The sequence below is a fragment of the Melospiza melodia genome, chromosome 7 (genome assembly GCF_035770615.1).
Source record: "Melospiza melodia melodia isolate bMelMel2 chromosome 7, bMelMel2.pri, whole genome shotgun sequence".
NCBI classification, from domain to species: Eukaryota; Metazoa; Chordata; class Aves; order Passeriformes; family Passerellidae; genus Melospiza; species Melospiza melodia.
Genome location: NC_086200.1, coordinates 28,865,535 through 28,879,065, shown reverse-complemented (window position 1 = coordinate 28,879,065; position 13,531 = coordinate 28,865,535). Strand labels below are relative to the sequence as shown.

At 44.5% G+C, this 13,531-nt stretch overlaps 1 protein-coding gene across 1 annotated transcript; it reads right to left on the bottom strand.

Annotated features, from left to right (window-relative positions):
- Positions 1-17: 17 nt before the first annotated feature.
- Positions 18-12,346, bottom strand: LOC134420706 (hippocampus abundant transcript 1 protein-like). The gene is made up of 12 exons (XM_063160982.1): positions 12,192-12,346; positions 11,346-11,441; positions 10,192-10,254; positions 9,122-9,249; positions 8,610-8,724; positions 7,850-8,068; positions 6,912-7,025; positions 6,407-6,478; positions 6,109-6,221; positions 5,906-6,003; positions 3,365-3,531; positions 18-3,280 (listed from the first exon to the last, which is right to left on the bottom strand). The coding sequence occupies exons 1-12, from the start codon at positions 12,273-12,275 to the stop codon at positions 3,071-3,073; spliced, it is 1,479 nt and encodes a 492-aa protein (XP_063017052.1). The 5' UTR covers positions 12,276-12,346; the 3' UTR covers positions 18-3,070.
- Positions 12,347-13,531: the final 1,185 nt, after the last annotated feature.

Genomic DNA, 13,531 nt, shown 5'->3' with positions numbered 1-13,531 from the left:
GAATAAGGACAGAGACCTTTGACACAACAGGAAAGCAGCAGTTTAATAAATTATCCACCAGAGGGAGAGATTAGCCAGTTCCAAACACAACCTGAACCAAAATAAATACATTTCATCATTAGCTTAAAAAAAAAAAAAAAAAGAGAGACACAAACACACGTGATGGTGAACAGTGAGAGAGCAGAGGTGGGGCCAAGTGCCCACGTTTTTTAAAGACACCACAGCTGTCAACAGCCTTTGGAGTGCAGAAAAAGAATAAAAACAGGGAAGTAAAAAGTTCCTACTTTGCAAAATTAATGGCAGAAGAGAAAGCAATGGTGTAACTCAGGTTTTTAATGCAACAAGATCAGCTGAAACTCACTCGACCTGCCAGGGCTGCCGACAGGCAAATTGAGATGATTTTTGCCTCGTGTTTGGGCATTGCTGTTACCATCCCAGATTTTGAAGTCCCTTGCAGACAAATCCTGGGAATCCCAACGTTAAACAGCCAGGCTCAGGCACTGCACAGCAGATCAAGCAGATTTTAAGAAAAAAAGACTCCTTTTTAAAAAGTTGCTTTTTCATAGAAAGTAACGAGAATTGGCAAAAACCAGCTGAATGCTCCACACAGCCTTTCCAGCCTCCACGTGGGATGCTGCAGAAGCACCAGCCCTTCAGAACAAGCTGTTCTTCATCTGGCTCTGGTGACTTCAGCTCCAGCACTGCCTGGCCCAGCTCCTGCTCTGTCCCATGGAGGCAGAGCAGGAGGGAAGGGGAGGCACCGGGCCAAGGCCCCACCAAACCAGGTGAGAGGAACCCCAAGAGGGTAAAAGGGGGATCCCTGCTTGCTCCCTGCACCTCAGAGCCCCTGCTGCCAGCTCTGCACACCAGCACAAGCCACTTTTCTGACGGGGATGGCACCTGTGAGGTCCTGCTGCTGCCTGGTGCTGTGCCCCCCTCCATCCACCCACTGCCATATCCCCACCCCAGCTGCACCAGTGCCATCACTGGTGACCAGTGCCACCAAAACACTCCAGGCCCACCATGTCAGCATCACCAGAAGCTCAGGGGTGAGGGACATGAGCTGGGAAAGAACATTCTGGACAGTTCTGGGGTCTGAGGGGAAGGAGAGGCTGAGAGGCCACAGGCAGCAGCAGTGGTGAGAGGGAATGAGATCAGAAACACATTGGTTTCAATAAACTATAAGGGAGAGGATTTTTAAAAATATATCTCTATATACTTTATATCATATAAATTATGCTCATCTTTTTTTGTAACGTGTCGCTGTATCGTACCCGTGAAGCTCTGAGGTAACAATTCTATTTTTACTTCATCTGTGTGTGAGGGAAAATCCTACTTCAGCTCACTTTATCCCATATAAATCATCAGATTGCCAGGACTTGGGAAAAGTCCCGTCTAAAAAAGGCATTTTTGTGAGGAACAGAGGTGGGGGAACTGCTGCCTGGAGGGGCAAGTGACAGGATTTCCTTCAGGATAAAAGCTTGCCATGCACACACAGTATACTGACCATCCCACTCATGTTTGGGAATTGGGAGTGTCACCACAAGGAGCTTGTGGAAAGGGAAAAATGGAGTCATGGCAGGTCAAGGAAGTTTCTGCTGGCTCTGCTCCTCCCCAGACCTGCAGCCAGATCCATCTCAGCATCCCTCAGTGTCCCAGCTGCTCCCAGCTCTGAGCACAGCAGCTGCCACCAGGCCAGATCAATGCAGAACAAACTGTCAATTCTTTCATTTAAATACCCACCTCTGATAAAATGGCATTTGCAGTCACTGCTGTGTCAGTCACTGCCTCCCTTTTGGCTGCTCTCCCCTGGGGAACCTTCCCCAAACCCACAGAGAGGGGACCCCAGGCAGAGAACAGCCAAGGCAAGACTGGTTTGGCTGCTGCACCCTCAAATCCTTTAACAAAAGATTCCTGAAGTGTCCTTGGTTTGGTCCTTACTTCCCAGAACTGCTCAATGCCACCACTTCTTATTTACTCAAATCAGAACAATTGTTTCCTGCCCTCTGCCACATTTCTATAAACAACCACACGTTCCCTGTTTGCCTCAGCTCCTTTCAGCACCTCCTGCTCTTTCTGAGCACAGCTGAGCCTGCAGCAGAGGCTGCATTTCCACTGTTCCACCAACAAAAGCCTCCACAGCAGGCTCAGAAATGCCACGTGGAATTCAAACCAACACAACCTTCACCATCAGGATCAATTAGGTTGAGAACAAACCAGCTCTGGACGCTCTTTGGGTTTAGCATCAGATGGAAGGAGCCCAGAGGCAAACCAGCATGCTTCACACAATGCTCAAGGCAAACAGACATTTCTGTGACCTTTCTCCCAGGAAACCACTCGTCTCCAAAGTGCTCAGCACAGCCAAGCTGTTTCTCCAACCTGCCAGAGAATTGTATCTCCTAAACAACCCTCACAGCTCCAAGAAAAGATTTCTGAAAATAAATTCTTCTACCTACTGCCAGTGGAGGCAACAGGCAAATGCCACCTCAGAGTGACAAGAAAAAAGAAAACCAAACAAACCACAGCCATTGTGGCCATGCAAGTGTTTGTAATTCGTGGAGTTGCCCTTCTCAGCTGCAACTTCTTCATTTTTCTCCTCTTCATCAGAACATGAAGTCAGCAGATTTAGATTCTTTTGGTCTAAGTCTCACTTGGGGCAGAGAGGAAGCTCAGAGCTGCACCCCCTGTGCCTCACACACCCCCTGTCCCCTCAGGGTGCCACCACAGCAACAGCACGGAGCAAATGCCACATTTGATTCCAGGGGCAGCTCCCACCAAGGCAGAGGGTTTGGCAGGGCACACAGGGCTCACTCACAAGGGCAGGTTTGCCTTCCAGAACAATCCCTCCAGTGGAGCAGCTCCCTATCTCCCCTCTCCATCAGCACCAGGTGATACAATTCCATTTTTTTTGCACCAGCTGGGTGTATTTGGCTCAGAGGGACACCTCATCCCTCCTCAGTAGCTGTTAGTGGCACAGTCTGTGACCTTGGATCCCTCTCCCCTTCCCTGAACTCCTGCTCAGTCCATCCTCGATGCGGAGTCGAGCCTGGGGCAGCTCCCCTGTCCCACCTCACACACTGCTGTCCTCCAGGAGGGGCTCCTTGCCATCTGACCCCCCAGCTGGCGGGCTGTGGGGGTGAGCCTGAGCCCCTGCACTGTGCTTCTTGTGGCTGCCTGACCTCAGGGCCAGGTTGTGTTCGGGAATGAACAGAGCCACCAGCAGCGACAGCAGCACGGAGCACGCCCCGAACAGGAAGGGTGGCCCAGGGATGATGCTGCTCTGGAGAGAGACAGAGAGACAGGAATGATTCAAGCACGAGGGCAAACCCAGCCCAGAAAACAGAGCGAGAAGCTGAGCGGGTACCTCATCCGTAGGGTTGGCCATGTTGGGTTTGGAGGCCTTGCCCAACGTTTCCACCTCGGCCATTTCGTTCAGCTCCACGTGGAAGAGATAGAAGACAAAGCCATAGAGTGCTGGCCCCAGGCCATTGCACAGACCCCGAATTCCAGTGATCATCCCCTGCACCACACCTGGGGACAGAGGGAAAACAGGGGAAATGCCTCCAGCTCTCCAAAGAAAGCGAGTTTCTTGTTTAATTCAAGTGAGTTTCCCTTGTTTTGTTCCAGGATACGTATTTAGAAACAAGATCAAGCACTTGGATCTGGGCTGATGTGCAGGGGAGGGGTTTGCAGATGAGCAGATTCACTCAGTGCCAGGTTCTAGAAAAATCAGTAATGCAGGGCTTGCTGCTTTGCAGGCTGAAATAAGCATGGGCACATCAAGCAATAATTTCCAATGAACTAGAATTTAATTGAGGACTCAGAGATGTACTGTGAGGCAGGCAAAATGCAGCAGCCTCCTCTGGGTGTGTGGTGTTGCCCTTCTGAGGCATTTTCATGACTTGGGAGTTCCCCAGTAAAGCACCAGCCGTGGTCAAAGATAAGAATGTGAATATTGCTGTGAGCACAGCTGGCACAGATGTTCCTGCCAACCCCTCCCCTCCTTGTGCCAGCTCCATCAGATGTGTGTCACTGTCATATTTTCCCAAAAAAACTCTTTGCCCAGGATTGGCTCCTGGGAAGCTGAGAAGCTTCAGAGAAAAATGAAAATAATAATTATCTGATTTGCTTCTCCTGTGTTTTGCTGCTTTGGAATGTGGTTTGGACATTGTTAGATTTGCTTCATGTGAATTGTTTTGACTTAATGACCAATCATGGTCAGGCTGTGTCAGGACTCTGGAAGGAGTCACAAGTTTTCATTAGTATCTTTTTTAGCCTTCTGTCTGTATCCTTGCTCTATTCTTAAGTAGAGTTTTAATTTAGTATTCTTAATATAATATATTAAGAATATAATATATAATAAAATATTATATTTTAGAAATTATTTTAATATTATTTATATAGTCAATATTTTCATTTATATTATTTATCTATTTTCTAGATTTTATATATAAAAAAATATTTAACAGGATATATTATATTCTAGTATATTATTATAATATAGTATTATATTAGAATATATATTAATATTATATTCTAATATATTATATTCTTTATAGATCATAAAATAATAAATCAGCTTTCTAAGAACATGGAATCAGATTCATCATTCCTCCCTTCGACAGGGTCTCAGAAAATATTGAGCCTTCTGTCTGTATCCTTTCTCTATTCTTTAGTATAGTTTTAGTTTAGTATTCTTAATATATTATATTTTTAATAGAATATATTCTATTCTAATATATTATTACATTATTATATTATTATATTATTCTAATATATTGTTATAGTCTAATATATTATATTCTGATATGTTATTATATTCTTATATTAATATTATAATATTATATATTGTTTTATATTAGATTATATATTTTTATTATTATTATTATTATTAGAATATTATGCATTATTTTATTATCTATAAAGAATATAATACATCAGAACATAATAAATATTCTAACATATTATATTCTTTATAGATCATAAAATAATAAATCAGCCTCCTAAGAACATGGAGTCAGATTCCTCATTCCTCCCTTCGACAGGGTCTCAGAAAATATTTAGCCTTCTGTCTGTATCCTTTCTCTATCCTTTAGTATAGTTTTAGTTTAGTATTCTTAATATATTATATTTTTAATAGAATATATTATATTCTAATATATTATTATATTGTTATATTATTATATTATTCTAATATATTGTTATAGTCTAATATATTATATTCTGATATATTATATTCTTATATTAATATTATAATATTATATATTGTTTTATATTAGAATATTATATATTTTATTTATTATTATTAGAATATTATACATTATTTTATGATCTATAAAGAATATAACACATCAGAACATAATAAATATTCTAACATATTATATTCTTTATAGATCATAAAATAATAAATTAGCCTCTTAAGAACATGGAGTCAGATTCATCATTCCTCCCTTTGACAGGGTCTCAGAAAATATTTAGCCTTCTGTCTGTATCCTTTCTCTATCCTTTAGTATAGTTTTAGTTTAGTATTCTTAATATATTATATTTTTAACAGAATATATTCTATTCTAATATATTATTACATTATTATTTTATTTTAATATATTGTTATAGTCTAATATATTATATTCTGATATATTATTATATTCTTATATTAATAGTATATTATATATTATTTTATATTAGAATATTATATATTTTATTTATTATTATTAGAATATTATGCATTATTTTATGATCTATAAAGAATATAATGCATCAGAATATAATAAATATTCTAACATATTATATTCTTTATAGATCATAAAATAATAAATCAGCCTCCTAAGAACATGGAGTCAGATTCCTCACTCCTCCCTTCGCCAGGGCCTCAGAAAATCCCCCAGATGTGTCCCCAGGCACTCACCCTGCTGGTCAGGGTCTGTGCTCCTCGACACCATGGCACTGATGGCTGGGAAGGTGATGCTGGACATGGCAGCCACAGCTCCTGCTGCCCACATCATCCTGGGGAGGAAGAGGCAGCTGTGAGGAGCAGCCCTGAGCCCTCACCCTGTGCTGCTGCAGGGTGGGAGAGGCCACAGAGGGACAGAAATGTGGGCAAACCCTCACCAAGGCTGTGATCCAAAGCCATACCAGGCAAGCTGCAGGATCTGGAAGCCCAGGCCCAGCAGGATGGTGTTTTTATTCCCTATGGAGCGCATGAGAATTCCCAACACCACTGTCTGCAAAGAAAAACAGGAGCTTTCAAGGCAGGGGCAAAGAAAGAGGGCAGGAACCTGAGGGATCCTTATGGGTCCCTCCCAATTTTACATCTTTGTTTCAAAAGTCTGTGTGGCCAGAGGAGTTCTGACAATTCTCATCTCAGAAATTTTGGACTGCTCGAGCTAACACAGAAATTGCTTCTCACCTGAGCCAGTATAGAGAGAATTCCAACGACACCAATAAAGGCTGCTACAGTCTCTGAGGAAAAACCAATGACCTGTGAAAACATCAAAGAGGGATTTTCAGGCAGATTTGGACCAAGAGCCCCTCCATCAATGTCACTGATGTTTACTGAACTTCCTTCTCAGGGGCCTGCACATTATTAACAGGTCTGACATAGGAATCAAATAGAAGATTTTCCTCTGGCTGAAAAATGGTTTTAAATCATTGCCTGAAGGTGGCACAGCCAGGATGGCCAGGCAGACACCAGCAAGGAGCCAAGCCAGGCTTGCCCCAGGCAATGCCCAGAGCAGTCAGCACTCACACATTCCTCAGGAGAGCTGGAACAAATCACTATTTCTGACAATTTCACTATTTCTTACAATTATTGGCCAAGAAAAGCCACCTTGGGACAGGTGGCACAACTCTGATTGTATTTATAGAGCTCTGATTGCATTTATTTCCTGCAGCCAGAGCTTTGAGAGACTGACCTGTCTCAGGTAGAGGAAGAAGCTGGAGTACTGGCCGGCCTCAGGAAGGTAGGAGAGAAAAACTGTGATGCAGATGAGCAGCACTGTGGAGTCCTGACCCACCTTCCTCAAGGACTGCAAGGAAAGGGGTGGGAAACAAGAAAAAACGTTTTAAAATTTGACTTTATATCAGTGAAAAATCTCCAGGTACAAAACCAGCAAAACCTTAAAAATCAGCAGGACTAAAGCAAAGATTAAGCATTACCAGCACATAGGAAAAGAGAAGTGTTAGATTTTCTACAAATTTTCTACAAATCCATTTCCCACACAGCAGCAGGCTGTGAGCAGCACTGTGGAGTCCTGACCCACCTTCCTCAAGGACTGCAGGGAAAGGGGTGGGAAACAAGAAAAAACGTTTTAAAATTTGACTTTATATCACTGAAAAAACAGGTACAAAGACAGCCAAATCAAGGGCTTAACACCTTAAAATCAACAGGATTAAAGCAAAAATTAAGCATTACCAGCATATAGGAAAAGAGCAATGTTGGATTTTATACAAATTTTCAAAAAAAAATTCTACAAATTTTCTACAAATCCATTTCCCACACAGCAGCAGGCTTTGAGCAGCACTGTGGAGTCCTGACTTACCTTCCTCAAGGACTGCAGGGAAAGGGGTGGGAAACATTTTTAAAAAATGTTTTTAAGTGGTTAAAATGTTTTAAAATTTTTTGACTTTATATCAGTGAAACATCTCCATATATATAAAATATTTGTATTTTATATATAATTTTATATTATATATAAAATAGAAAGACAGCCAAACCAAGGGCTTAACACCTTCAAAATCAACAGGATTAAAGCAAAAATGAAGCATTACCAGCACACAGGAAAACAGCAGTGCTGGATTTTCTAGAAATTTTGGACAAATGCATTTCCCACACGGCAGCAGGCTCACTCACAGCGAATGGGTCAGCTTGTTCCCAGGAGATTGGGGCTCCCCAGGAGACAGGACGCATCTCCTCAGGCAGGGACTCGGGCACAGCCAGCAGGATGAAGCCAATATCCAGCAGAGCCACCCCTGAAGCCAGCACAACCACCAAGGTGTCACCGTAGGCTTGGGACAGGTACGCGCCGATGGCCGGGCTGGTGACCAGGCTGGCAGCAAACGTGGCTGACACCTGGAAAAATAAAAATTCCCTACAGCTTCTTCTTCCTACAGCACATTTCCTCCTCCTCAGTGAGCCAGGGAAATCTTTTTGGCATCTCTGATGGAAAACCCATTTCCTAGAGCTCATTTCCTAGAGCCCATTTCCTCCTCCCCAATAACCCAAGGAACTCCTTCTGGTATCTTTGATAAATAAGAATTCACAGCTGACAGATTCTCTTGGTGCAGCTGGGCTAAATTCTAGCAAAAAGGGAATCAAAGCTGTCCTAGGAATGCCTGGATGGTGCTGTAAAGCTAAATTAAGGGCAGGATCACAGCAAGCATCACAGGCTGCCCTTCCCTGGTGTGGAAAAGGGAAGGGCCAGGCTGGTTCAGACACAGCCAGCACTCAGAGTGGGCAGATATCAGTCTCCCCCTCAGAGCTAAACCACAAACATAAGGACAAGGAATCTGTATGATCAGTCAATAATCTCCCACCCTAATTTTATATCTCTCCTACCTTCAAAGCCCCAGATATTTCTGTCAAGAGCCAGGCCAGTGACTCAGCTCCTTACCAGGCCGTACGCCGTGCTGCGCTCATGCTCCTGCGTGATATCAGCAACGTAGGCAAAAATCACAGAGAAGGTGACAGCAAACACTCCAGACATGGAAATGACAGCAAAGTACCACCTGCAAGAGCCCAAGGCACAGTCAGAGAGAAGCCACACCATGGCCCACAGCTGCTGAAGCTGAGCCTCTGCTTTGTTTTGCCTCCAGTCCATCCTGTTCCAGTGCACCAGAACATGGAGTCTTGTCTGGAGACCCCTGAAGTTTTATCATTTATTTTCCCTAAATAATGCTCAGTGTATTATTTCCCAGAAACAATGCACTGAGTGAGGAACAAGCACAGAGGACAGAACAACCCTTAATTCCCAATTAAACCCTCCAGAAGCAGACAAATCAGTCTCTAGGCTGAGCATCCTCCTCCATTCTTGAGATGGATGAGATTCTTCCATCTCACCCTGAAAGGAGCAGCTGCAAACCCTCATCCCTCAGACCCCTGGGGCTGCACTGAGGGGGAACTCACCAGGGGCTGATCTTCATCAGGGGAATTGGTGCACACGTGAAGAAGACGGTGAGGAGGAGGAAGGATTTCCTGCCCCAGACATCAGAGAGAGCACCAATCAGTGGGGCACTTAGGAAAGAGAGCAGACCCTGGGATGGACACACAGACAGACCAGAGGACAGAGAAACCCCTCAGTGAGAGCTTCCAACAACATCAGGAGGAAACAACCCATTCCTGATTGCTCCAACGCTGTTACAACAACAGAGCAGTTTAATAAAATCCCCAAAACCAAATCCTGAGCACTCCTGCTCCCTCAGAGCTCTGCTCTGGGCACCCAGGCAGCCCTGCCAGGACCTGGAGAGTTGCTGGCACAGCTCCAGCATGGCAACAGCTGCTGCAGCTCTGGGGAAAGCTTTCCCTTGTATGTGGAGTATGTGGAGACAGGACAATGAGAAGACAGGGCCATTAAGCACAAATAAAATTATTCAAAGCCTTGCCACGTCTCCCAAGCCTGCAGGGCAGAGCCTTTCAGTGCTGGGGCTGTTTTCCAAGATCCTGTTGGCAGAGACAGTCAAGAATTGTCTGTGCTGCCTAATTCCTCAGTCAGAATTCAGGAATATTCCCTGTTCACAGGGAATATTCACTCAGGAATATTACAGGGAATATTCACTCAGGGATACTGCCTGTTCACAACTGTTGCCTGCAATTCTGCTCTAGTGCAAGAAACTCCCCAGTCCCACAGCACATCCCAACCTGGAGGTCACTGAGGCCACTTGGTTTTAATTTCTATCACCAATAAATTTAGAAATCACTGATTTTCATTCTGTTATGCTCCAGAGGATGGGCATAGTGCTGATCTCATGCTGGTGAGATTAATTCCAGCTGAAACACTCATTCTGTTGTAACTCCACATTGTCACTCCTGCTTGGTAAAATCAGCTGTCCCATATCTGTGTCCTCCCTTTTGCATCAGGTTTGCCAGAACCCTCCCAAAGTGGCCAAATATTGGCTGGCATCAGCAGATTATATAAATAAATAATGGCTTGTTCTTCTTGAAGATTTAAAGGAAATCCTGGAAGGAATATTCCTCACCTTGACTCCATGAATCAGACCATTCATCAGGAATGTGTGCTGAGGAAAAGTCTGGTGTAAGACCTGCAAAGGAAAACAAACAAAAACCAAATGAAAAAGTCAGAGCTAGCAACTTCTGCAGAATTTCTGCAAGCCAGAGGACTGGAAGGGCAAAATCCAGGGAAAAGGGGAAATATCCTGCCAACAATGCCTCCATGTGAGGAGCCTTTCCCAGTATGGGAAATCACTGCCTTTAAATGCCTTTAACCATAAAAATAAATGCCTTTAACACTTTGCAGATGTATAAATCACTCCAGCATGCTCAGAAAGCCTTTCCCCATCACCTGAACCCCCTCTGGTTTTATTTTATGTCACCATATCCCTTCTCTGTGTATCCCTTTGTGCTGTTTGCTTGATTTCATATTAAAATATAAATAATATTTCTATTTTAATATAAATGTAATATTAACATAAATATAATATTGGATATAATATTCGTATTTTAAAATTCTATTTATAAATATATTTTCTAGAAATATATAATAGATATTTTAAATAAAATTTAAGTTAATAAATATAATTTTAAATATATTTTATCACAGAATCACAGAAATTCAAGGCTGGAAGAGACCTGTAAGATCATCAAGTCCAACCCATGTTCTAACACTTCAACTAGATCATGGCAGCAAGTGCCACTATTATATCATAATATATATATTATAATATTATATATATATTATATTATAATTCTATTAAAATATATATGAATTGTATAAATTATATAAATTAAATAAATAAAATAAAATTTATATGAAATTATAAATTATATATGTTATATATAATACATAAATATAAATAATATTCTAATATATAATATATTTATATTTTATATATAATATATATAGACATTTCTATATAAATATATATTTAACATAAATATACATATGTATTATATATATAAAAATTATATATTATATAAAATATAATATACATTATATATTTATATATTAAAATAGATATTTTAATATAAACGTTATTTATATTTTATATTTAAATATAGATTTATAGACTAATGTATTTTTTGCATAACCAAACCCTCCTTTTCCACAGTTCCCCAGTGAAAGGTGGTGCTAAAACCTTAATTCTCAGGAGAGCTGCCATGGGCACACACTCACCGTGAGCATTGGCGTGGTCAGCAGCCCCCAGGCAAAGAACTCCAGGAAAATCACCACCACTGCATGGTACACACTGGGCTCCCCAATCCCCTGGCGCTGTAAAAACACAGGAAAATAAAAAATAAAAACCTTTCAGCAGCCTCAGAGAGGGCTCACACAGCTGGGAGTGTGGTGGTGATTTCAGGGGTGTCAGGATGAGGGAAGAGATGAGAAGCTTGACTCCACGTTTCTGAAGGTTTATTTATTATTTTATTATATGTATCATATTAAAACTATACTAAAAGAATAGAAGAAAGGATTTCATCCTTGAAAGGAATGGAATGACAATAAAATCTTGTGACTGCTCAGAGAGCCCAAGCCAGCTGACTGTGATTGGCCATTAATTACAAACAACCACATGAGGCCAATCGCAGATGCACCTGTTGCATTCTACGGCAGCAGATAATTAGTGTTTACATTTCATTTTTGAAGCCTCTCAGCTTCTCAGAAGGAAAAACCCTAAAGAAATGATTTTTAATAAAATATATCTGTGACAAGGGGATCCCGGACACGAGCGGAGGCAGCGAGAGACGCTGCTCTGAAATGATTTTTTCCGTTCACAGCCAGCCCAGGGCGCTTCAATCCACCCTGGCCGGTCGGTGCGGGGTTCCCTGCCCGGTGCCGCTCCGGTTTTGCCGCGCAGGAAGCGGCGCAGACCGGCAGGTGCAGCGCCCATCACGGCATCCTCAGCATCCGCCGCAGCAGCGGGGCCGCTTTGAGGAGCGCGGCCCACCGGGGCCAGCCCGCACCGGGTACCGGGTACCGGCACCGCCATCCCCCCGCCATCCCCCGCAGCCCCGCGCTCACGCCGGCCCCGTCCCGGATCACGATCTTCTTGGCCAGCAGGACGCTGCGGTTGAGCCGCTTCTTCTTCTTCTTCTCGCCGGTCATGGCGCCGCCGGGCCGCTGCCGCTCACCGGCCGCCGCGGCTGCCCCATCCTCCCCGTGGCGGGCCGGGCCGAACCGGAGCGGGCCGCGCTGCGCAGAGGCCGAGCCCGGGCCCGGCACCAGCACCGGACCGGGACCGGCACCGGGCGGGGAGCGCCGGGCCCGGCGCTGAGGGCGGCCGTGCGGAGCGGAGGGGGCGGCTCCGCCCGCTGGCCCCGCCCCCCAACCGGGAACAGCCACTTCCGCCGCGCCGCTCCTCGCGTCTCATTGGCTGCTCCGTAGCTTCGTCGTCGGCCATTTTGGTCTGTGATTGGCTGAACTGGTGGAGGGGGCGGGGATTTCTCGGTGGTTTGGGCGGGGCCGTGACGTCACGGTCCGGCGGTGGCACCGGGAACGGGCGGTGGCACCGGCAGCGACCCAGGGCCCCGGGGAGCCTTGGGGGGCGGCTGCTGCTCCGCCACGGGCACCGCACCCGGCTGGGGCAGGCCGGGGCAACAAGGACACGCGGCCGCCCCGGGGCTGGCGGCACTGGCAGGGCCGCGTCTGTCCCGGCGCGGCTCTCCCGGTACCGAGCTGCTGGCTCTGAACTCAGCTCCGGCATCCCGGCGTGGTGACAGCCAACCACCTTCCCAGGACGATCCCGTCTCATGGATCCCATCCCATGGATCCCATCCCATCCCATGGAACAAATCCCATGGATCCCGTCCGATTCCATCCCCAAAAATCCCATGGATCCCATTCCATCCCGTTCCATCCTGTCCCATCCCATGGATCCCATCCCATCCCATCCCATCCCATCCCATCCCATCCCATCCCATCGATCCCATCCCATCCCATCCCATCCCATTGATCCCATCCCATGGATCCCATCCCATCCCATCCCATTGATCCCATCCCATCCCATGGATCCCATCCCAAAGAAAGGACTCACACCAGATAGCAGCCACAGGACACCTAAATCTTTCAGAGAAAAAGAATTTATTGCCCATTATCAGGAGAAATGAACTTCTTCCCACCTCGAAGCCGCTGTTAGGACTATGAGGAAGAAGGTGATGATGACCAGACAGAATCCAGTATTTGAATGGAATTTATGTATCATGTATGAAGTGTATGAATAAGCAACAGGTTATTGCTTCTGAGGGTTAATCCTTTGTTAACTGTGTTCTTTTTCGGGCTTGTGCCGCCCAGAAAAAGTTACCTGGACTGTCCATAACTCTTTGTTTCTATTGTCTCATATTGTCCTAATCCAAACTGTCCAA